Below are 24,213 nucleotides of genomic sequence, written 5' to 3'. Positions count from 1 at the left end.
TTTTAGGGGTTTACTAAAAACCCCTTTAGGCTAGATGTCTGAAGTTGGAGAACACAGATAGGAACCAAAGCACCTTGAGGCAATAGGAGTGCTGAGGGTGGTGGAGGAGATTACAAAAATCTCATTCAGCAGAAAGGGTTTGTGAATTAACTGTGGTAATCCCATTATCTCTGTATCATTTGAATTTTGGTTAGCACAGACTAGGCCAAATGCGCTTGACTGCCAGAGGGTTAAGAGAGAGAGAGTAAAAGTGCCCCTGGCTTCCTTAATGGAAGGCAGGGCATTTGGAGTCACACTACCATGGTATCCCTCAAAATGGGCACAGAGAAGGCAAATTGGATCCTCGAGAGCCAAAAGGGAGTGGGTGATATTGTCAACTGGGTATGTGAAAAGTACCAGTTACTGATCCAGGTATTGTATATGGGCACATTTTATTTAATATTCATAATAGCTCTATGAATTAGGAGTTTCTATTATTCCCATTTTACAGATGCAGTTAAGTAACTTTAAGGATTGCTGATCTAGTAAATGGTATAGCCAGGATATGAAACTTAAGTAGTTTGGTTCCCAGGTTTATATTCATAGAAACCTGCTGCTGCAGATGCCCACTCTATGTCCCCTCCTTGTTTGTGAGGGATGATTTTCTTTTCTCCCTATTTACTAAAAGAATATAGAATATTTTAAAACGTTGACTATGATATGACACATAATTCTTAAAGCAACCCTCAAGTGTAACCTCAGCTCTTCCTGTCATGTCTCCAAACTTAGGCTAAGAACATATTTCAATTTTTATTTTTCTGAATATAAAAGGAAGTGACTGTGAATTATATGACTTCATACAAATACTCTCTCATTTAAGAGCCAAGTTGAGACAACAACTCAATACCTTTGAATTCAAAAAGAAACCAAATCAGCTCTCATTCAGGAGTTTCTGTGATTGCCTCCCTCAGTGCAGGGTTCTGGAACCACTGCTCTTTTAAAAACACACGTTGTGAAACACACATTGGAATAAGCTACCGCCCAGTCCTGTTTAAAACCATCCAATGATTCCCATCACATTTAGAATAAAACCTTAATTTTTCACCACGGCTAAGAGGCTTATAGGAGTCTGCTCCACCTCTTCAGCCTCATCTCATTCCACTCTCCTCCATGTTCTTAGTATTCCTCTAGTTCCTAAATACTGCAAACTAGTTCCTGCCTCAGGGCTTTGAACCACTGTTAGCTCTGCTACAAATGCTCTTCCTCTAAGTCTGCACATGGATGGCTTCTTGCCATTCAACCTTCAAATTAAAAGATCTCTCCTTAAAGAGACTTTTCTTGGGCACCCAAAAAAATAAATGACCCTCCCTCCATATCCCTTTACTTTGTGGTCATTTCATCATAGCACTTATCTCTACCTGGACTTCTTTTGTTTGTTAGTCTAGTATTGATTGATGGATTCTCTTCTCTGCAATGTGAACCCCAGGAGGGTAAGGTTCGTGTCTGTTTTGCTCAAGTCCATATTTGCAGCCAGGGCCCACGTACCTGGCACACAAATGTTCACTGAATGAATTGATTCCAGTTAACCTATTCATTCAGGTTTTCCCTTTACCCCTCAAAGGCCAAGTAAGTGTAGGATAGTAAATCTAAAAAGGCCTTTGAACAATTCCCTTATTTTTATAGTGTAGAAAAATAGAGTAGAAAGGTAGTCCTAAGCAATGTCCTAAACAAGTTACTAACAATGATAAACTAAAACCAGGATCTTTTTGCTTCCAGAGCAGAACTCTTTCAGAATAATGAGCCACCCACACTCTGAATGGCATGCTGAGGTGACCTTTTTATTTTTAATGCAATTTTATTGAGATATATTCACACAACACAGAAACTATCCAAAGTATAAAATCATTGGTTCACATATCATTACATAGTTGTGTATTCAGCCCCATGATCGTTTTCATTACTCCAAAAAAGAAAAAAAGAAAAAAGAAAACCCCAAACATCCCATATCCCCTATCTCCCTGTATTATAGACCCATACATAATATTGGTGTAGTATATTTGCTACTGTTGATGAAAGAATAGTAAAATATTACTGTTAATTAAAGTTCATAGTTTGCAATAGGTATATATTTTCCCATATACTCCTCTATTACGAACTCCTTATAATAGTGTCATACATCTGCTCTGGTTCATGAAATAGCTTTTTAAAATATTTGTACAATTAATCACAGACATTGTCCACCACAAGATTCACTGGGTTATCCATTCCCATGCTTTAACCTCCAACTTTCCTTCTGGTGACATACATGACTCAACACATCCCCTTTCCATCACATTCATACAGCGCTCAGTACTGGTATTCTCACAATGATGTGCTACCGTCACCTCAGTCCATTTCCAAATGTTTAAGTTCACCCTAGGTAAACATTCTGCACATACTAAGCACCTGCTCCCCATTCTTTAGCCTCATTCTATATCCTGGTAACCTATGTTGTATATTTTATGTCTATGAGTTTACATATTATTTATGACCTCTGTGGCTACCAAACATGAGAGGCAGCGTGATGAAGTGGAGGTGTTGCCTCTCTGAAAGCAAACTGGTTACTGTGATGGTTGGGGCCCTGGACCATTTACAGTGACAGGTACTTTTTGAGCATCCTCCATGTGCTATGTACTGTTTTAAGAGCTAGACATGTATTGATCCCATAGAATTCTCACATAATCCCTATTAAATAGGCATTGTTATAATCTCCATTTATAGGTGGGGAATTTGAGGCACAGATGTTAAGGGACTTGCCCAAGGCCACACAGTCAGTATGCTGTGAAGGCAGGATCCAAACCCAGGCTGTCTGCTCCAAAGCTTTTAACCATCAGTGTTGTTCTACTTGTTCTGTTCTGCCGTGGGGTACAATTTATCCTCCAAAACACCAAATAAGAGAGTTTACATTGAGATGATACAGGTAAGTATTTTGGGTGAGTTGTTTGTCAAACAGGAATCAGTGGTACAGTTTTCATCAATGCAATATGGGCAGAACTCTCTTTTTAAGCCTTTCATTTTCATTGTGCAATGGTCCTCCATAAACAACAATGAAAGAAGCAGAACAAACACCATTGAGTCACTAGCTTCTGAGGAACTGAGCTGTGCTTTATTGTTGACAGGTGTATGGAGCTTCCTGGAACATGTTGTTTATGAATAAAGGCATTTTTCTGACATGGAGAGAGGGGAGGGTGTGTGGGTCCTGCTGGTCAAGGAGCATGGCATACTAAATAATTGATTAAAGACGATTGCCTTTGCTGCTCCTCTCTGCAGGTCCAAGAGTTTTATTAAAGCTGCTCTCTGAAGTTGGAGATTGCATGTGGGCTAGGGAAAGGCATTTGGCTGTGGAGAGTCTCAAGCAGCAGACAGTAAGGAGCTATTTTCCACCTTATTGGGAGGTAATAGCCCTCCCTTAGACAAAGAGCTCTCTATTTCTTGAGTGAATAGGGATCAGTTTCTTCCCATGTTCCCTTCTCTTTTCAACTAATTTTGAGTTACTAACTTTTCATTCTGATTACTACAAAAATTTCTTTTACAATCAGAGATAGAGCCCAGAAGAACGCAAGATCTCAAATACAAAAAGGAATTGATTATCTTCAAGAAGATCATGGTGCAAAGTGTGCATTTAGTTCAAATATTTCATTTGGTAATGTAGGTCAATGATGTCTTTTCCTCACTCCTGTTTTTAAACCTTATATGTGCTTAAGTTATGGAATTTTCTAGAATATCATGAACTGCTTTGATAATGAATTTTGATTATGAAATAGGTGCTTTTGTTTCCTCATAATCACTTTTAAGACTGACTATATTTTGAAGTGATGAATGAATCATTTCCAAGATAATTTCTAGAGTGGTTATGTCCTATTGATACTCTGAAAGATGGATAATTGAACATGTTTAGAGATATCTGGGTCACCAAGTTATCATCCGATCTACTTGGGGTTAGGGCCTCTGTTAAAACTTTTCCTTCTTCATTATTGTGTAGCTAAAATTCAATGCTCATACTGAATAAACACCCAGACCTTACTAATGAGAATATTTACTTCTCAGTTTCAATAATTACAGCAATTAATTAATTGAACTCCTGCTATGTGGGAGGGAAAACAGCACATTAAATTAAGGTAGTCAATTAATTATTTTCAAACAGATTAGCAACTATATAAAATATAAATGTTTTCCTCCTTTCCTCCTTGTCCACCATTCCTTCACCCCCAAACAACAACAACTAATTTTCATTATAGGAAATGCATTTGAGAGAGGAATTGAGTTGTATTAATTTGTACCATATGAAATTTCCATCTTTATTCATCCAATGATTGTCTGAATCAGCAATTTAAAAATCATTGAGTCCAAATATTAGAAACAGCATGGAGTAGGAACAAGAAGACCTAGATCTTTCTCTAATTAGCGGTCTGGACTTTGGTGAGCCATTTAGACCCCTGATAACTACTCCTTTCAGCTCTAAAATAGTCTTAATATTGTATGCTCTTTGCATACTTCTTAAGGTTGCTGCCAGTATCAAAGAAAATTTGTAAACTAAATATGCTCTATGAATTCAGGATATTATGGATCTTAGCCAAATACCGCATTGCTTCAAATTTCTGCCCTTTAGAGCATCATATTTCTCTAGGTGGAACTGTATGATTTAGAACTATAGCGCTACTGTCAATCAGCTAATCTTGTCTCTCAATGTTTTTAAAATATTTGCCTGGAGAATTAATAAAATTAAAATGGACACACCTGCTAGGGGTTTATTTACAGATTGAAACTTGAGAACTGCAGTTTCTGATACTGAATAAACACTACTTATGCCTCTCTGGTAATATTGTCAATCAAAATGGGAATACGTCAGGCTTGTAAACACCATCATCAACTGACTTTTTCTTAAACTGCCAACAATGCAACTTATTGCTGCTTTAAAAAGTTATATAATCACCATTTCCTTTTCCTGCTAATGTTGTACGCAATCATCCTTGATTCTGTGAGGTGAAGTGAAGTCCTGGTAAAAACCTCCTTTGGTATCTGAGCAGGTTAGATAAGGGATAGAACTTTGTCTCATTTTCTGAAATATCAGGAGGCTAAGCAAATATTTGAATTTCCTTAAAAAAAAAGACTATTTAAAACAGCTATCAGTGAATTTTGAAAGAGGCAAAATAGCAGTAACCACTGGGCAGGAAAAAAAATGTATCAAAGAGCACAAAAAAATAAACAACTTAGTGTGTCTGAGTAAGCAAAGCAAAAAGCATTTCACGTAAAGCAAATAAAGCAGAACCCAAAAGGAAATTGTATTGCCACAGTAATTGAAAATAATGGTTCTAGTAAATACGTAAAAATAAAAAAAAAAACACTTCACTTTACTAAAAGTAAAAGTGACACTAAAGCACTAAAATTAAAGCCCCAGTGAATATTTCCATAAAGTCTCTGCCTCAGAAAAATAGTCAGTAGAGCAATTTTTTAAGATTAAAAGCAAAATGGGACTAATTATACTAGAAAATTCATGTAAAAATACAAATACAAGCATGTTGTTGTCTACATAGCTCTTCTTCCTTAGAGGATGCAAGGGTCAAAAATCTCTGTAAAATCCTATTAAGCCAAGGTTTCAAGTTTCCATTTCCAACTTGCTTAGAGAATCATAGACATTCCAAGTTCCAATACACCTAACCTTAGTGATCATTTGATCCATTGCCATGGTATTTGAGGCAGACTTTTCCATGTGATCAGTTAGACAAACAAATGAAGAAGTGTCCTTCAGAGAAGGACATTCTGGTCTAATATTTAACTCTATCTGCTAGGATATATCTTTATCACCGTAACAGAATTCTCTTCTGCCAGGAAGACAGATGATCAGCTATAGTAGGAGGTGTCCATCATTATTCTATCAAAGTTCAGTATAAAGGGACCTTGATTTGGACTCAGTTCTTAAGTCTGAGCTTTGACACTGACACCTACAAGCTGAGTAACCTTAGGCAATTCACATCTGTAACTGTGAGTTATGAGTAATAAATAGCTTACCTCACAGGACTGATGAGAGTCCAAAAAATTAATATCTGCTATTGTGCTTGGTAATCCACGAAATACCAATAAATGTAGGGCATGTGTAGTTATGGACAGGGTAATGCAAATAAAGTACTCACTTTGATGTTACAGTGGATTTAAATGAAAAAATTCAGTGAAGTGTGAGCACTTCTGCCCTCTCATTTTGTATAACGGAACTCATGTTAATTAGTCTTAAGCAACACATGTTTATTTGGGTAAGTATTTGACTCTAGAATCTGCCCCATCCGATTCTATTAAGTACTTCCAAACTGTTTTCACCACTGGGGTTGTTGCCCTGTGCAAGAAGCAGCAGAGGTGGCCCTGCTCACAGCAGCATATCTGGATATTGGTAAGACACTGTAGTAACAACCACCCTTTCACACCTCCACCTGTTTTCCCTGCATCCATCCACGAACCAGACTAGAATCTATTTGCTGGCTAGCTCCTTAAGATCACTTGATTGTTTCCACTTCTATATTTTTAGATAGTGTTTACTTCTTTTCTCTATAGCAATGTATTTCTCTTAGTCTTAACGATACACCTTTTCTGAAAATCTTCCCTGGTTGACTCTCATTCTTCTTTGTTAATTCTTCTTTCAATCTCCTCACTTAGTTGAGAGATGTGCAACATCCCATATTTCTGTAGATGTTGATGGACTTTTAGGATACTATGTGAAACTGAGACTGGGTCTGCATAATGACAATGGATCCATTAAATAATTTCAGTCAGTTCATTATAGCTTTAAAAAAATAAAAACCAAAAAACAGAAATACAAAACTGGTCTATCTTGTTTCCATTTGCGAAGAGAAACTGCAGGGACTCAGATTGGAAGTGATATTGGACCCAGTTCCTCTCACACTCCAATTTAATGTGTGTCTGCATAAGTGTGTGTGTGTGACCTGCTCAGCTGCTTAACTCCCTAATTGCTTAATCGGTAGGGCATAGATGAAACTCATTAGATAGGAAATTATAGTCTGTGATGCTACTAATTTGTTGTGAGTCTTAAAAAGACTGCAAAGCTCAGTCCTCTCTGGTAAAATGAATGCATCCTACTAGCTGATCCAGAGAGTCCCTCCCAAATATATACAACATGTAGGCAAGGAAAAATAGGTGATATAGTAATGTCAAGTCATATCTGAAAACAATACTCTGCTGTGCAAACATCCACGACATTTATAAGGAACTTAGAATTAAGTTGCTATATTTTAAAAAGATCTTGCTTTGTGACAAAGTAAAAGAAAAGGGAATGAAAAACGGACATGCTTCTCTCTTGGCCTCTTTTCAGAGTGGGAGTGTAGTGGTGTACACCGGCATGATAAATTCAGTTCCTCTGTCTTGTCTTGCAAAGGGTCATCAGGGAAGCCATCTCCATGTTTAAGTTCCTGACCCTTAATTGCATTCTGGCCCAAACATCTGAGTCTCAGTGTCTCAAGAGCTGCTACCTACATTAATCAAAAAGTCTTTTCTTCTTCTGTTCTTTCAGGTAATTGTTTGGCTTACAGGAAACTGTGCAGGTGGCCTCCTTGTGCCATCCCCTAAAATGGAGTTGGGTTCACCTGTTGCTCCTGCTGCGGCCGTTATTCTGGGCAGCCTGGTCCGTGGTCCCAGATCAGCAGGTATAAAGAACAGCATCTTAAGTCTCGATTGAAATCACTCCTTTTGATTAAAAGACATATCTGCAGGTAGTTGGTGGATGAATTAGGGATTTTTAAATCTTGGCAGACTTTCTAAGGCATTGAGGAAAACTAAAACTGAATAAATGATTAGTGCTTATTTAATTCCTGAGACAAACTAAATATCATTTTGAAGAAAGTTCTCCATGTGCTGTGATGGTGAAGTAAAACCAGGAAGGCACACAAGCATCAAGTCATTCTGATGTTAATATTAATAATAAGAGTGCCTTAATGTTGTATAGATTTTCACAGATTACAAATCATTTGCACATCCTTATTTCATTTAGTACCTACCAAAGAAAAATGCCACATTTCTATATTGTCACTTTTTAATAAAGAAAAAAATAGTGACTCAGAGAGTGTGAGTGACTTGCCCAAAGGCACACAGCTAGTAGACTGGAGACTGGAATTCAAGGTCAAGTCTTCTGATTTTAAATCCTAGGGTTTTCCTAACACACATCAGGGTGCAGCATGCTGCTTAAGGAACTGTGGGTATCAGGTGATGGGAGCCCTGTGTTAATTAAAAGACCTTTAGAAAGTAGCAATCTTAACTTCTCTTCATAAAAATATATCATCCAGAACGAGTCTTGCAGCTCCACTGAGCTGTGTACTGGTCAGGTCAAATCTGGAGTGTATATTCTATTCTAAGTATCAGAATTGTAAGATTTGAGATTTATGAGGAGTCATAAAGGGTTGAGTTGCCAGGAATTTGTTCTTGCAGTTAAAGTTCTAAGAACTATGATGTTCAGCCTGGAAAAGAGAAGCCTGGGGGTGGGGGAGGCAGGGGGAGAGCATATTCATTATCTCCAAAGGACCGAAAAGCTGTTACATCAGAGGGAGTAGATGTGTAGCTCCAGAGGCCAGAATAAGAGCTGCTAAAGAGAAATTGTATGAATGTTGTTGTTTACTCAATATGAAGGAAAATGTCAAAAAAATTTAAAAAGCTCAAAAGGGGAATATGTTTTCTTGGGAATAAACTTGGGAAGTTTAACTGTAAATGATTAAGCAAAAAAGAGTAGATCATTTGCTGTGGATGATGTAGTCATGGTCTCTGTACTGGGTAAGAGGCTGAATAAATGGGTTTTAAGGCCTTTCCCAAGGGCCTCTAAAATGCTATGGTTTAACCTTTCTTTGAAATGATTAAGCTTAAACAGAGGACAGAAATGCATCAGTCCTTATAACTTACATTTTCACTGGTAACTATATTTCTGTTTCTATTTGTGCTCACTATATTAGTCCAAAATGTGGCAGTTTGAAATATAGATCGTGTGGATTAGGATATAAGAGGACCCCACATTGCCTTCCCCCCCCATAAGATTCCATGACTGGGGGAACTGGACCATAGGAAGGTGGAATCATCTAGAGTTTTGCTGTTCAATACAATGTGTCTAAGGCCAAATTGGAAGTTCTGTAAGTATAAAATACACAGGCATGCACACAGTATTCCAAAGACTTGATATGGAGAAATAATTTAAATTATTTTGTAATCTTGTATTGATTACATATTGAAATAATACTGTTTTGGGTCTATTGAATTAAAATACGTTAAGAAATCAATTCCACTGGTTTCTTTCAGTGTTCAAAATGCAGATAATAGAAAATTTTAAATTGCATAAGTGATTCACATTCTATTCTTACTGGACAAAAATGATCTCAGGGTGTACTTAGCTCACGTGTGGTGGTTGATGCTAGCTACTGACTGGCACCTCAGCTGGGCCATTGACTGAAGCATCTACCTTGTGGTCTGTTCATGTGGGTTGGGCTTCCTCCCAATATGGTGGCCTCAGGGTAGTGAAATTTTTACCTGGCAACTCAGAGCTCCAAAGTTAAGATCCCCCATGAACAAGGCAAGAGTTGCACAGATTTTTTTTTTTAACTTTTTAAATTGTATAATATAACACATACACGAAGCAAAGAAAGAAAAAAGCAATAGTTTTCAAAACACACTTCAGTAAGTAGTTACAGGACAGGTCCCAGAGTTTGTCATGGGCTACCATACCATTATCTTAGATTTTTCCTTCTAGCTGCTCCAGAATATAGAAGGCTAGAAGGAGTAAATATTTTTTTTATCATCACAATTGACTTTTTTTTCTTTTTTGTGAAGAATTATCATATATACAAAAAAGGAATAAATTTCAAAGTACAGCACAGCAATTAGTTGTAGAACAGATTTCAGAGTCTGGCATAGGTTACAATTCCACAATTTTAAGTTTTTACTTCTAGCGGCTCTAAGATACTGGAGACTAAAAGAAATATCAATATAATGATTCAGCAATCATACTCATTTATTAAACCCTAATTTTTCTGTATAACTCCACATCACCTTTGATCTTTCTATCCCACTCTTTGGGGGTATTTGGGCTATGCCCACTCTAACTTTTTCATGTTGGAAGGGGCTGTCAATAATATGGGGTAGGGAAATGGAACTAGCTGATGTTCTGGAGAGGCTGGGCTCTCTAGGTTTCAGGACTTCTCTGGTCTAAGGACCCATCGGAGATTGTAGGTTTCTGGAAAGTTACTCTAGTGCATGGAACCTTTATAACATCTTATACATTGCCCTAGGTGTTCTTTAGGAGAGGCTGGAATGGTTTTGGGTGGGGTTTGGCAAGTTATGATAGGTAGCAATGTCTAACCGAAGCTTGCTGCATGGACATTTTTTACTTAATTGGAAGCCATGCAGCACTACCTCTCATGCATCCTCTTAGTTACAAGCAAATCATAAACCTTGCACAGATTAAAGGGGAGGGGACGTGTGGTAGTAGAAATGTGGTAGGAGATATTGTTGCAGCCATCTTGGAAAATAAAACCTTCCTTAATCTGTTACCAGCATAGACCAATGGAGATCTGAAATCTCCTTCAGATTTAAAGAGCCATGCCTGAAATTTAGTTAAGTCCTGGACTGTGAAATAGATTCGAGTTCTCCTAAAGAGAGCTCCAGATCTCAAAATTAAGCAAAAAGCAAAGATGTTATGCTTAGGAATTGCACTGAAGGCCATTATTAAGTGGGAATATAATTTAAAGTTAGAACTGTCATTTAAGTGTTTAAAAAAGCTGCATGCTAAGGAAGCAAGCATAAATCCAATCTGGTGGTCACAGAGTGGAGCCACAACTGGATACTGTCAGTTTTGTATTTGCTTTATTTATAATAAACTAATAAAGGCATGTACTAATTTCTAAGAGGTACGTGTTCAATACTGACTTCAAAAATCTTTCCTTTTTCCTAATTTATTTAAAATCTTCGTTTAAGTGAAACCCTTTGAAAATCAAATGGTTTATGCAATGTCAGGTATGAAAATGTGTGATGTGTGTTGGCCATGGGATATGGGTTATTTGTAACAAGCACAAAATTCTTTTATAAAAGATAATTTATTTTATATGATCATCTATACTTGCTTTTTGGCTGGAGGCAGAGGGAAGAGTTGGGTGATGCTGTACCCAGAGCATGAAGTACCTTGAAGTTTAAATCAACACTGGACTTTAGTCAAAGAAATTAATTGGCCCAGAGGACTCCTAATAAAGATGGTATTCTGGAAATATGTGACTCTTGATTTTTTTAATTTTCTTTTAGTGTGATTAAAAATTTTTTTTTAAATATTAAAAAGGAATTGTCAATGTGAAATTAATTTACATATTCAGTTTGCGTTTCCCACCTCAGAGTCTCCTCCTTAGGGTTTCAGTTGCTCAGATGATTTTTATTTTAATATTAACTTATTAATAATCATAATTTTATTTATATTATTTGTCAATTTTTAGATGCTTAATGATAATTTAATTTAATTTGTATTTAATATTAAACAATCCTCAGGATATCAGTGTAAAGAGAAATAACTTTCCTGCCGTCTTTCACCTTAGATGATTTGGTGGGTACTGTACCGGTCATTTATATTAAGGAAATAACTCATGTTTGTGGGGACTGGCAAGTCTAAAATCCATAGGGATGCCAGCAGACTGGAAACTAAGGCAAGAGTTGATATTGCAATCTTGAGGCAGAATTCCTTCTTCTCTGGGAAATCTCAGTTTTTGCTCTGAAGGCCTTCCAACTGATTGGATGAGGCTCACCCACCTTATCAAGGGTAAGTCTTACTGAAAGTCAACTGAATGTTGATGCTAATCACATCTACAAAATCCCTTCACAGTAACACCTGGCTTAGTGTTAGATTAAATAATTGGGTACTATAGCCAAGTTGACACAAAACTAATCATCACAGGCAGTTAACTGAACTAGGCAATGGGAGTGGAAGGAATGCAAACACAAATGACCTCCCAAAAGAGAAAAACGCAAGTTTGTATTATTTGCAAATATTAACAGCATTCTGCACTGCCTCTAAATTCTTTCCTCTTCATGCAGTAATTTGCACTATGACTATATTTACATGTTTGAAAAGTACATAGCTATAGCCCTTAGGTTAATGTCTTAACACAGTGCTGTGCACATAGTAAGTCTTGTTGCTAATGTTAATAGAATAAGTAGAATAGAGTAGAGAGAGCTCTTTATTGGAAGACCAGAAACTCAAGTTTTAGTATTGGCTCTATCATGAACAAACTGTATGAGCTTAGTCAAGTCCCTTAATTTCTTTATTAGTAAAATAAGGGGCTTGATTAGATGAGCCCTATATTTTTGAGCTCTAAAATCGTATGATTATGAATAAATCAGACAATTGACAAATCCCATTCTCAGTCTATGCAGTATCTATCTATATCTAAGGTTAATTGATTGTGCAAGGATAACATTTACATTAAATAAAAAGTCTTGGGATAACTCTTCTATTTGTTTGATTAGTTTACATGTTTGGAACTAAAGACAAGGAGGTTAATGTAGTAGCTATGAGTATGTAGGAGTCAGAACACCTAGGCTCAAATTCAGGTCCTATTATTTGTTTGCTTTGTGACCTCAGGCACATCAGTTTACAGTTACAGTAGACACAATAAGTACTAAACTCATAGTGTTGTGGCATGGGCTGGGTTAACACGAAAAACACTAAGAATAGTGCTTGGCATGGATAAGAGCTGAATAAATATTGGAAATTATTATTAATTTGCCTTAACTTTTTCTTCTTTCTATCTCCCTTTTAGTCATTTAGTATTTATCGAGAAAATGTAAATCTTTAAAAGTACTAGTATATTTAAAATACTACATTAATATGTTATCCTTACAATCTCTAAAAAACATAGATGACAAAATGAAAGGAGAAAACCCTGACTTGAGTGATTATTTCTTAATGTAGAATTAATCAGACTAACTGAATTCTCTTCTGATTGCCTCGACTGAGTTACTTGAAGAACTCTGGTGAAATTTGAGGCATGAAGTTCTGGATTTACCACCTAAAGCCTTTCCTGTTAGGACTCCCTAAGACCAGCTGGGCCTCAGCTCCACTCTCACCAAAATCTGAAATAGATTCTATTAGCATATCAACTTGAACTTTAATCACTTTTATCTCTGAAATTAAAGGGGTTCTAGCATCATCTAAATAGGTGAGGTAGAAAAGGCTCCAGCTGTTGACTCTTTATGATACATCAGGATATTATTCTTAGCACTTTGCAAATATTCCCACATGTAATATTCACAAATAACCTGTGAAGTGAGTTTCATCTCCATTTTACATATGAAGAAAACTCCTGCAAGTGGGAAATGACAAAGCTAGAAGTTTGACCCCAAATTTCAAATCTTTTACTTTCTACCACAACAAATAATGAGAGACTGGAGAAGGGAAGGGAGGGAGGAAAGGATGGAGGGAAGGAAAAGAAATAAAAGACTTCCAGAGAGCTCTGAAATCTTTACCCCTCCTTTCCTCGCATTCCTATAAATCTGGCCTAGCATTCATTCCCCTTTCCATGGTCCCCCTACCTGAACTTTAGTCCAGTCACTAGAGCATCAAGCTCCACCCTAAAGGGGAATATAGAAGATATGGCTTTAGGCAGCCTGGTGGATTCTCTATGCCATGCATTGAAACATGGGGCACATTTTCACCAAATATGTCTGGGAATTCTGGAAGGTTCTTGCCTCATTTGATGTCTTGGAAAATCTATTTCAAATCATCTCCTAGTTCTCTGATTTAGGCAGAATGGAACATGGTGTTCAGGAAATGGAACACAAAACACACAAACCTTTCTGAGAAACACTTTAGAATTCTGCTACCTAGATTATTCAAGTTAAATGCCAAATATCAGTTAAAAGCAAGAGGCTGGGCTGTAGACAATCGTGTAGAAGATGAAAGGTCAAACCAGAAAAGGTAGACTTGAAGTTAAAACCTCTTTTGAAATAGCCAAGAATGATAGGCATCCAGTGCAGTAACCTTCTCCATCTTGTCCTTGTCCTTGTCACATTGTTGGAGAGGGTGGGACAGCAATGGATTTTTATCATTACAGGGGCCTGAAGTTACTCTCTCGGTCCTACCAGAGGTCCAAGTTAGCTGTTTATTCAGAATCTAAGCCAGTGGACCCCAGAGCCCCCTGGAGGATGTGAGAAGGGACGCCAGAAAGCAGAGCCATAGAAATGCTGTGGAAATTATTCTCACAACCCATCTGCCATGATTTATTTAGTATGAGTTCACAAGGAAAGGCTTCTGACACATTCTACATAGCTTCTGGAGGATGGCACACACTCAAAAGCTGAAACCAAACATCTCATCTTGGCAGTTTCAATATATTCACATATTCATTCTCAATGATCTGATCTGACATTTCTCACATTTGAGGGACTTTGCAGCTCAGAAAACCCTTGATAATTGGCCTTTATTTTGTGCTGCCATCTGGTTCCAGTCTCTTTTTTTCTGTCTGATGTGACAAGGGAACAGATCTCTCTGAAGAGCTTGGCTTTTGACTGGAGTGGATGAGTCACAAGTCCTGGGTGAACTTGATAACTCTTCATCCTGGCCACAACCCTTGTCCTTGTCACATTGGATTCATCCAGCTACTGCTGTGAAGAAAGCACGTGGGCATGGGTGCTGTGCCTGGTGGTAGGATCATCAGAGTCTCTTCAGGAAGAAGGCAAACCAGGTGAACCATGAAAGCCTAAAATATTCCTCATTTATAACTTTTCAAGAAACAGGCCTCTCTTGTGAATGGAAACTTTTCCATCAAAGCCTTAAAGATCAACAATTGGCTGTTTAGTATGTTTTTTTACTAAGTCTTTCTACCAAGGAGGCCTGTCCGTCCACTCTTTCTCAGTTCAAAATTCCCCTCTTCTGTGTAGTCCTTGTTTTGGGTTAGACCAGATTTGGAAGACTGCCTCTGCTTGATCAACAGCTAAAATCTGTGCATCATCTACTTGTTAGATACACAGTGGAGAGGAGGGGCTACAGGCCGCTCTGGTTGGCTTCATATCCTGACCTTTTCCACTTTTCTGCTCAGGGGCCTTGGGCAAATTATTGAAATGTTCTGTGCCTACTTCCTCATCTTCAAAATGCAGACCATCATGAGTTCCTACCTCATTTGATTACTATGAGAGGAAAATGAGTCAATGTGTAAAATGTGTAGAACTGTACCTGGCCTAAATAAACCCTAGAATTGATAAACGTCAGCTATTATTTTCATCTAGAAGTCTGAAGAGTTCCTTCTTTTTCTAAAGCAGCTAGTTGACTTTTTAGAATAATCTACCCCTGAGGGAATGAGATGGGCAAAAGGTAACATAGGACAGTAAAAGAGAAATCTTGGCCTCAGGTGCTTTAAGGATAGATAGCCTGGAGATCTAACCTAAAGGAAGGCCAGGAAGACGTTTTAGGTTCTGACTTCCAGAGGCTGAGGCCTTAATGGCTAAACTGTGTTAAGTATCTTTGGCTTCTAAGGGGCAATTGTACTGGCAATTTTTTTTTTTTATTAATTAAAGAAAAAAAAGAAATTAACACAACATTTAGAAATCATTCCATTCTACATATGCAATCAGTAATTCTTAACATCATCACATAGATGCATGATCATCTGTACTGGTAATTTAAAAGGTAAAGGCAATTATAGGCAAAGCAAGACAGCTAACTATATTTGCCCAAATTATAGTTTCTCCTAGGGCTAACTTTGGCTAAACAAGATTAAGTAACTATGGGTTCCTTTGAAGCAGAAACCGTTGTCCTAGTCATCATATGAGCTCAGTAAAGGTGTGCCGAGTAGATTAGTGAGTAAGAGGTTAACAGCCTAGGTCCAGACTGAATTTATTTGTTCCATAAACCTGGCTTGGCTAAATCCAGTGATGGCCTTTAGAGTTTCAGGGATGCAACCACTCCCATAACCGCTTCTGCCTTGCAATTCAAGGTCTACCAGGGAGAAAAAGGACAGCTTAAAAAACATTTAATAGGAGGCAATCACAGCTGTGTTTTTACAGTTCCATTAAGGATGGCCCATATTTTTCTTGGGGGTCAGCTAAAGGGGTTCCTTTGGTGTATGATTAGACGCTCATACCAGTTTTCTTCAGCATATTCTTTTTGTTTAAAATACTTTTTTCCCCCTAAAATAAGATGGTAGTCAATTGACAAAAAAAAAAAAAGAAAGAAAAATCACTAACATCCTCGTTGGTAGATGGTAGTCAATTGACAAAAAAAAAAAAAAGAAAGAAAAATCACTAACATCCTCGTTGGTATGAACAAAGAGGAGATGATCCTGAACAAAAAGCCTTTCTAGATCATGTGTTTATAGAGGCATATTTTCAGATGACCTAAATTATCTTTTTATACTGACTGAATATAATTTGGCACTTACCAAAAATAAGCTTCCAAACCAGAATGCTTTAACAGCAGTCAATTGTGACAATAGGAACTTCGCAGGCAAAAAAAGTGAGCATCTTTTAAAAATTAAAAAACAAAACATGATAACCACTTAAACTGTGTGGGGGAAAATATTTATTATAAAAAAGACACCACAAAATAGAACACAAATTACAACGTAAATTAAGCTAAAGGTGGTGAAACTATAATTGCTCCTTTTAAAAATGATTACCAATGGACTTTTTTGAATCATTCTGCCTCAACATCAAAGATTAGATAAGGATCAGCAAACTTTCTGTAATGGGGCAGATAGTAAATAGTGCAGGCTTTGCCAGTCAAGAAGTTAAATTAAGTGTATTACGTAGACACAGACTTATATAACAAAAGAGAAAACAAAGTTCCATAAAATTTTTATTGATGAAATTTAAAGTAAAATATAAAAAGTGAATGTGATTTTTTTGTAAGACAAGTTGGCTAATAAAATTTTGTTTTTGTTTTGTATAACATTTGACTTGAGACTCACCAATTAGTGTTCCCTATCACTGAATTGACTGCAAATGCTCATGTGTAAAAACCACTCCCAGCTCCTGTCCTTAATTTGCTGATCCCTGGATTAGATGAAAGGGAGAAGACCTGTAAAAGCATCCTTCATTCAAAAGCCAGTATGGTTAGCCAGTACAGCCTTTGGTAGTTGCTTCCCACAGTTTGTTATTAAAGTGCTGGTGCTGACACAGTACACTAATTTTCATCTTGGAGGACAACAATGAGTGACCTTTTATGCCAAAGTGCATCAGTTAGAGTGTAAGAGAAGGCAACTGGGTATAGGAAGTGGACAACAGAGAGAACCAAAGCCAAACACACAAGTTAGGTAAGAATGAGTTGCAGGACCAGGCAACAAAAAAATTCCCCTGGATTTGTTATCTGGTTGACAGGTAAAGAGGCATTTTGGAGAATATACTGGGAGGGGCAACACCTCTGTAGGAATCCAATAATAGGGAGTCCTTAAGGTAATTTGGAATCATTGTTTTAGCAGACAATGAGAGTAATTTACAACTGATGGCAAATACCATCTCGCTAAAAGAAAAGGCATCCAGCACAAAGCAGTGTGAGCTAAGAATAGCGGACATGGACGGGGGTAAAAGCACTTTCTAAGTGGGTGAGAGTAAAGAGAATTCCCTTCTTGTCAGTGGTGAAGAGCATTGGATGTTCTTTATGGGAAGAACTAGAATCAAATCAGAACCCACCCATAATTGTATATATTTATGTTCAAATTCATTATCAGGAAAATGAATATGGTTCTCATTCCAGAGTTGAAGGCAGCTTCTGTTGTTACCTAAAAATGCCTTTGCCATCTTTATAAAATCCTGAGTTAAGAAATATACTAAACGTGTATATGGTATCTTGGCCAGCTATATGTTGGTACCTACCGAAATCAATATCCTGAGCTCCAAAGCAAACAAAAACAGATAATTAGCTACGACCTTTCGCCCATCCCTCACACACGCCCCAGTGCTGTGTTAATGTAACTTAAGTGTGTCTGTTACATAGACTTTCTTAGTTTGACCATATCCAGGTTCTATTTCATGTGCAAGGATATGTTAAGGAACATTTTTTGGCCGGGGACAGACAATTTATTCATTCAAAAGCCTTTAATACTTTATTTTATTTTTTATTTTTTGGGATGCATGGTCCTGGAATTGAACCTGGGTCTCCTGCATGGAAGGCAAGCATTCTACCACTGAACCACACGTGAACCCTCTTAACTTCACCTGTTTTATTTTATTTATTATTTTTTTTAATAACTGTACTTTAATAGTTTATATGTGCATTTTACCCACTCCCCTTTTAAAAAATATTTTTAGTGTCCCTAAAAACAAAAACAAAAAAACATTCTTTTCAAGTAAAGAACTCAGGTGTCAGGCTGCTGGGTTTGAATTCCAAGATTATCCTGTGTAATCTTGAGCAAGTTACTTTATTTTCTCAGTGTCAGTTTTCTTAGCTCTAAAATGGAGGTAATAATAAGCCCTACCTCACTGGGTTTTTATGAGCATTGAGTAAGTTAATTCACGTGAAATGTTCGGCATACTGCCTGGTATGTATTTATATGCTCAATAAATAGCAGCTATTTGTAAAATTACTTATTATTCAATTTATCAATGATATTTATCAAAACACCGATATTATATTTGACATCAAATATAAAGAGAGACCTTAATATAACAAATGTGTTCACTAATACTTAGTAAACGTTTAACTGGATACAGGCAATATTGTGGGTACTGAGGATATAACATGAACAAAGTAGGTAAGTTTCTATGATCTGGTTGGAACTTTCATTCTGATAGGAGAAAGGGAAAGCATAGAAAATAAAAGCAATCAAATTAAACGGATTGTATGTCAGCTGATGACAGATCCTATAGGGAAAATTAGTGCAGGAGATACAGGGTGTGTTGAGGGAGGAGGGATTGCGATGTAAAATAGGCTGAGTGTTTAGCCAAGTCTTCTCTTATATGGTGGCTTTATCTCCTGGGATTGAGAGACTCGGGTTGTTTGCCAGATTTGGCAAATAAAGATACAGGATGTTCAGTTTAATTCAACCAGGTGTCCTGTATTTTGTTTGGCTAAAACTTTTTCTGGGGATAAGGGATACCAGGTAGTCCTGGGTTTCCTTTTGGAACTGACACAATAGGAATAAAGGGCAAATGCGTTATAATTATACATTTTGATGGGCTGAGGATGTCACGGAGTATGAACAAGAAAATGTCACAGAGCTTTGGGGCTCCCTTTTCACTGCAGCAGAGGCCTGAGCCAGGAGACATTACTCTGAGTATGTGGGGTTTGGGGGTTTCTCTAGATCCCTGCCTGTGGGTGGTGGAATGGGAAGTGGGCCAAGCAGATCTCTGTGTCCCCCTTTTGACTCCTGGTATTTGTAATTTAGGGTCATAGAAAGCCCCACTAGAAACTATCTTAGATGTCATGTAATACAATCCTCAGGAAACAGACCCAGAAATATTGAATGAGTTGCCCAATGTCATGAAGATAGTGTATTTCTGAACCAGGATTATTGATTTGGATGTTTGAAAGTTCAGTGAGCTACAGGAAAAAAAAATTTTTTTTTGATACATGGTTTCCCATGTTTTCCTATGTAATTTTTCACCCACACTTCAGCATAGCATAAGTCTCCCAGATGGATGATTTCAGCACTTGATAGTGATAGTGTCTACCATAAAATGTACTTCTCCTTCCAATAATTCCTGTTGTTCTCTTACAGACTGTGAGTGGAGGGCTGGCTTGAGGACTCTGATGGTAGTCCTCATCTGAACATGAGGGTAGCGACTTTTATCCATTTTGTTCATTTTTGAAAGTCCATTTTCTGGAACAGTGCATAGTACATAGTAGGCACTTAGTAAATATGTTCTAAATAATGAATAAGGATTTGTGGTAGTATGAGGTTTTCTTCAACTTGAAACTTGGTTTTGTTAAATCACTTTGAAGTAGTGCTTATTTGTTTGTTTCTGGTCAAAAAATTGTTGGAGATATTCTCTTGCAGATGTTAAAAAAATGTATGTCAAGGTGGTTCACAGGCTCGGCCCAGAACCTGACTGCTGCATTAATCCTAAACATTTGACTCTTCCTTATCTTAATAACTCAGTTTCCTCTTCCAAGAAATAGGGATAGTGATTAAAAAAAAAAATTAGGGACAGTGATAATAGTACCTCCTTTCTCAATTGAAATAAGGTATATCAATTGCAATAACTTGATATATTAACTACTTAGATATTTTTATCCCTAATATAATGTCTAGTATATAATTTGTGTTCTATAATGATTGTTGAATGGCTAAGTAATGTTTCTATATTAGAAAAACAGTAATAATTTAAACTATTTACCTTGATATTTAGAGTCCTTTTAAAAACATTGCCAAAGAGTATGAGATGGAGAGGGCTGGACAATTGTAAGAAGTATGAATGAACCTTTTTCATTGACCTCTCTCAGGAGCTACAGAGCAAACATATTTATGTGAGGAGGAGGCTGTACCTTGCCCTTCTAATCATGGGCCATGTCCACCCTGGCAAGTTTGCGGCCTTTGATTAACTAGTTAATCATAGTTGGGAACCTGAAGAAAATACAGCTGCAGGTGAAGTGGAATTGCTTGTCAAGATGTGTGTTTGCACCATTTTTTCCCTTTCGTCTTTGTCTTTGCCTACACGCAAAGTACACCAGCATGCTAAGTGACTCTATCCTAAATCTACCACAATTTGGCTTTCTCCACCCACACCAATAAATCTGCCTTGGCTATATTTACTAATATCCTTCTTACTAGTCTAGCCCAATGACTACTTCTTAGCCCTCCCTTTTGTTTTCTGAAGTTTTTTTTTTTTTGCATGTTCTTTGTAAAACTCGCTATGTCCTTGGAGTCTGTGAAAAACCCTTCTACTTGTCTTCTGATTCTCTGGCTGCTGAGTCTTATTTCTCTGTGGTGGCCCCTTTCTCTTTGTCTTCCTGACAAATGTTGATGATTCTCAGACCTCTGTATTTGGGCCTCTTTTCTTCTTTCAATTTCATCTTCACCCATGTCTTGCAGCATCATATATTAACTTGTGTACAAAGGTGAATAATGGTCCCCAAAGATATCAGGTCCTAATCTCTGGAACCTGTAAATGCTACCTTATTTGGAAAAAGGGTCTTCGCAGATGTAATTAAGTTAATGGTTTGGAGATGGGGAGATTATCCTGGATTATTGGGGTGAGTGTTAAATGTCATCACATGTACCTTTATACAAGGGAGGCAGAGAGAGACACAGAAGAGAAGACACTGTGAAGATGGAGGCAGGGATTGCAGTGATGCTGCCACAAACCAAGGAATACCAGCAGCCACTAGAAGCTGGAAGAGACAAGGAACAGATTTTCCCCTAGATCCCCTAGAGGACTATAGCCTTGCTGATACTGTGATTTCAGTTCAGATTCTGTGCAGAGTCTGAATTTGGTATCCATTTCAGACTTCTGGCCTCCAGAACTGTGAAGAGAATGAATTTGTTTTTTGTTTCTAACTTTTTTAATTGCATAATATATCACATATACAAAGCAAAGAAAGAAAAAAGCAATAGTTTTCAAAGCACTCTTCAACAAGAAGTTACAGGACACATCCCAGAGTTTGTCATGGGCTATCATATCATCATCTCAGATTTTTCCTTCTAGCTGCTCCAGAATATAGGAATGTTCTGTTGTTTTAAGCATCAAGTTTGTGGTAGTTTGTTACAGTAGCCAAAGGAAACTAATATAACTAGTAAGCATAACATCTCTTTTCTGAGTATTTGTTCCACATAATGAAATTCCGCCTGGATACCTTCACATGGATTTCCATTTCATTGGACAGCTAATCATTACTGAGCACTGACAATGTGCCGGGCATGGTTTTAAAGCCCATAGGAAGTATTATCTCATTTAATACTCGCCTTATTAGTCATTACAACCAAACGAAGTGGACACTTTCTTATCCTCATTTCAGAGAGGAGGAAAATGAGGCAAAGAATTTTCAGTAGCTTGCCTGAGGTTGTAAAGATGCTAAATGCTCAAGCTGGGATTTGGGCCTAGAGCTATCTGGCTTCAAGGCCAGCACTGACTGCAATGTTGTACGGACTCTCACCAGCTGTCTCAGGCTACTCAGAGGCTGGGTCATGCCTGAAGACAGATCACTTGAGGTGAATTTAAAAACCCTTTATAGAGCCCCTATCACATGCTGGGTGCTCAGAGTCAGTTGTGAGCAGGAACCAATGGGGGCTATTTTCTGTCTTTGTTCAAATATTTAACTGCCTGTGGCTAGAACACTTCCTAAGTCTAATGCAATTTCAGATTTGGAGCCTACATCAAAGCAAAGACCAGAGCCACATATGAATAATTGTTGCCTTCTAAAAGCCTCATGGTTATTGACAAACTGGTCATAGAGTGCTGTGGCTCTCATATTGCCATGGCCACTTTCGCTGTATTGCTACTGGGGCCTCAGAGCAAAGTGGAAAAGCTGAAGCTGCAAGCCTCCCTTTTAGCATTTACAGAATTAGACCTCCTATGTCATATTTTTACATTTGGAGTCCCTGGACCCCCAACTGTTCTTCCCTTATAGTCATAGCTTAGTGTATGAATAATGAAAATAATAGCTTTAATATCTTAATTGTCTAAAAGGTGAATACATACATTTAGAATACATATACTATCTCATTTAATCCTTTTCACAATTCTGCAAGGCAAGTATTATTATTACTATTTTACAGATGAGAAGTCTGAGGCTTAGAGAGGCTAAATAATTCATCTAAGTTCATACAGCTAGTTAGTGGCAGAAGAGAGTTTGCATTACAGTAATGGAAATAGATAATGACATTTCTTAATCATAATCTAAATTGCTTCTTCAGTTGGCCTGGAGCAGGGCTGAGGGAAGAGGCAGAAGAGAAACAGGTTCTTCCTAGTTAAGGAACAGGTCAAATCTGGTTCCTTCTCCTTTCTCCAAGCAGGCATACATCATAATTTCTGTCTCTGAAATCGTTTCATACTTGGGCACCAGGAAATTTATCCTTATTATATGTGTATATATATTTTACAGGTTACCAAATGCTTCTGCATAAAAGAAATCTTTCTCTAAGTGTAGTAAGGCAGGACCTCAACCCTCATTCTCAACCCCCTCTGTGAAGAGTCTGATTTTCTGAGTAACTAATGAACTAATTTAGTATATTTTTTTGTAAATTTACAAAAGAATAACATTTAAGCCACAATCAGTAGCCTGTTCTCTCTTTCCATGCTTACTTCTTCTCCATCTATTTCCCTTCATGTTGGGTGGCCTTTGAGTGGCTGTGGACATTTTGAGTATTTGGCTGATGGGAAATTGAATTGAGGATACACTTAGTTTGGGTTTAATGGGATATATTTTTGTGGTTTGCAGTAACTTCTAGGTATAGCTAACTTATCACTACCTATTCTTGTGTAAAAATTCTTCCAGAAATACTCCACCTGCCCACTTACCTGGGGTCAGGAAATGAAGCTGCAGGGCCAGAGGTTATAATGCAATAGGAGCATGTCCTATGATACCAGAAGTTATCAGGGTTGTAGATGAGAAAAAAAGGTTTGCATTGTTCAGAGGGAGAAGCTCATTTGCAAAATGTAAAAACTTCAAATGTAAAACTTTTTGCAAATATTTTGGTTCTCATCAATATTTTAACTCAGAAGTTCTCTCCTGTCAAGAAATACATTAGGAGGTAATCAAAGAGTATGTGACCAAAAAGGCAGGAAAAAAGTTTCTATAGAGGTATGTTAGGAAGTTAATGGGAAAAAATATATATGACAGTTTTTCTGGATTTTGGATGTTTGCGGTATTTATCAACTTTTAAAATATATAATTGGTGGTGATTTCTTACTCTAAATAAATATTCACATTTGAACCTATTATTTATTATATTACATCCTTTCTCTTAAAGAAGGTCCCTATAAATGTATAACCTTCAAGCCCCACAAACCCTGTTCTAGGACATTTAAGGATGCACTAACTGATCAGACCCTTCAGTGAATGGTGGGTGGCAGGAGAGAGGCCAAAGAACCCAGACCTGTGGGGTTCATGGGGCTGGGGGGAGTGGTGTAACCGAACTGGGACCTGGGCTCTGCAGATATGGTGTGATCCCCCAGGTCTTCATGCTGCCCCCAAGGCTGACTCACACTATCTTATTATTATCCCCCCCCATCCCCCAGCAATGCTAGCTTAAGGAATGGGGGCAGCTGTCATCATTGTAAGAGTCAAGCCTCCTCCTAACCAGC

At 37.6% G+C, this 24,213-nt stretch overlaps 1 protein-coding gene across 1 annotated transcript in view; it reads left to right on the top strand.

Moving 5' to 3' along the window:
* The window catches only part of LOC143684902 (uncharacterized), a 68,630-nt gene that overhangs the window by 35,009 nt on the left and 9,408 nt on the right, over nt 1-24,213 (top strand). Inside the window, exon 2 of the mRNA XM_077162324.1 lies at nt 7,535-7,667. Within this exon, the coding sequence (XP_077018439.1) occupies nt 7,535-7,667 (133 nt within the window). The remainder of the gene's footprint in view (nt 1-7,534; nt 7,668-24,213) is intronic.

This window comes from Tamandua tetradactyla, chromosome 5, assembly GCF_023851605.1.
Source record: "Tamandua tetradactyla isolate mTamTet1 chromosome 5, mTamTet1.pri, whole genome shotgun sequence".
Taxonomy (NCBI): Eukaryota; Metazoa; Chordata; class Mammalia; order Pilosa; family Myrmecophagidae; genus Tamandua; species Tamandua tetradactyla.
This window is presented reverse-complemented; position numbering and strand designations above follow the sequence as displayed.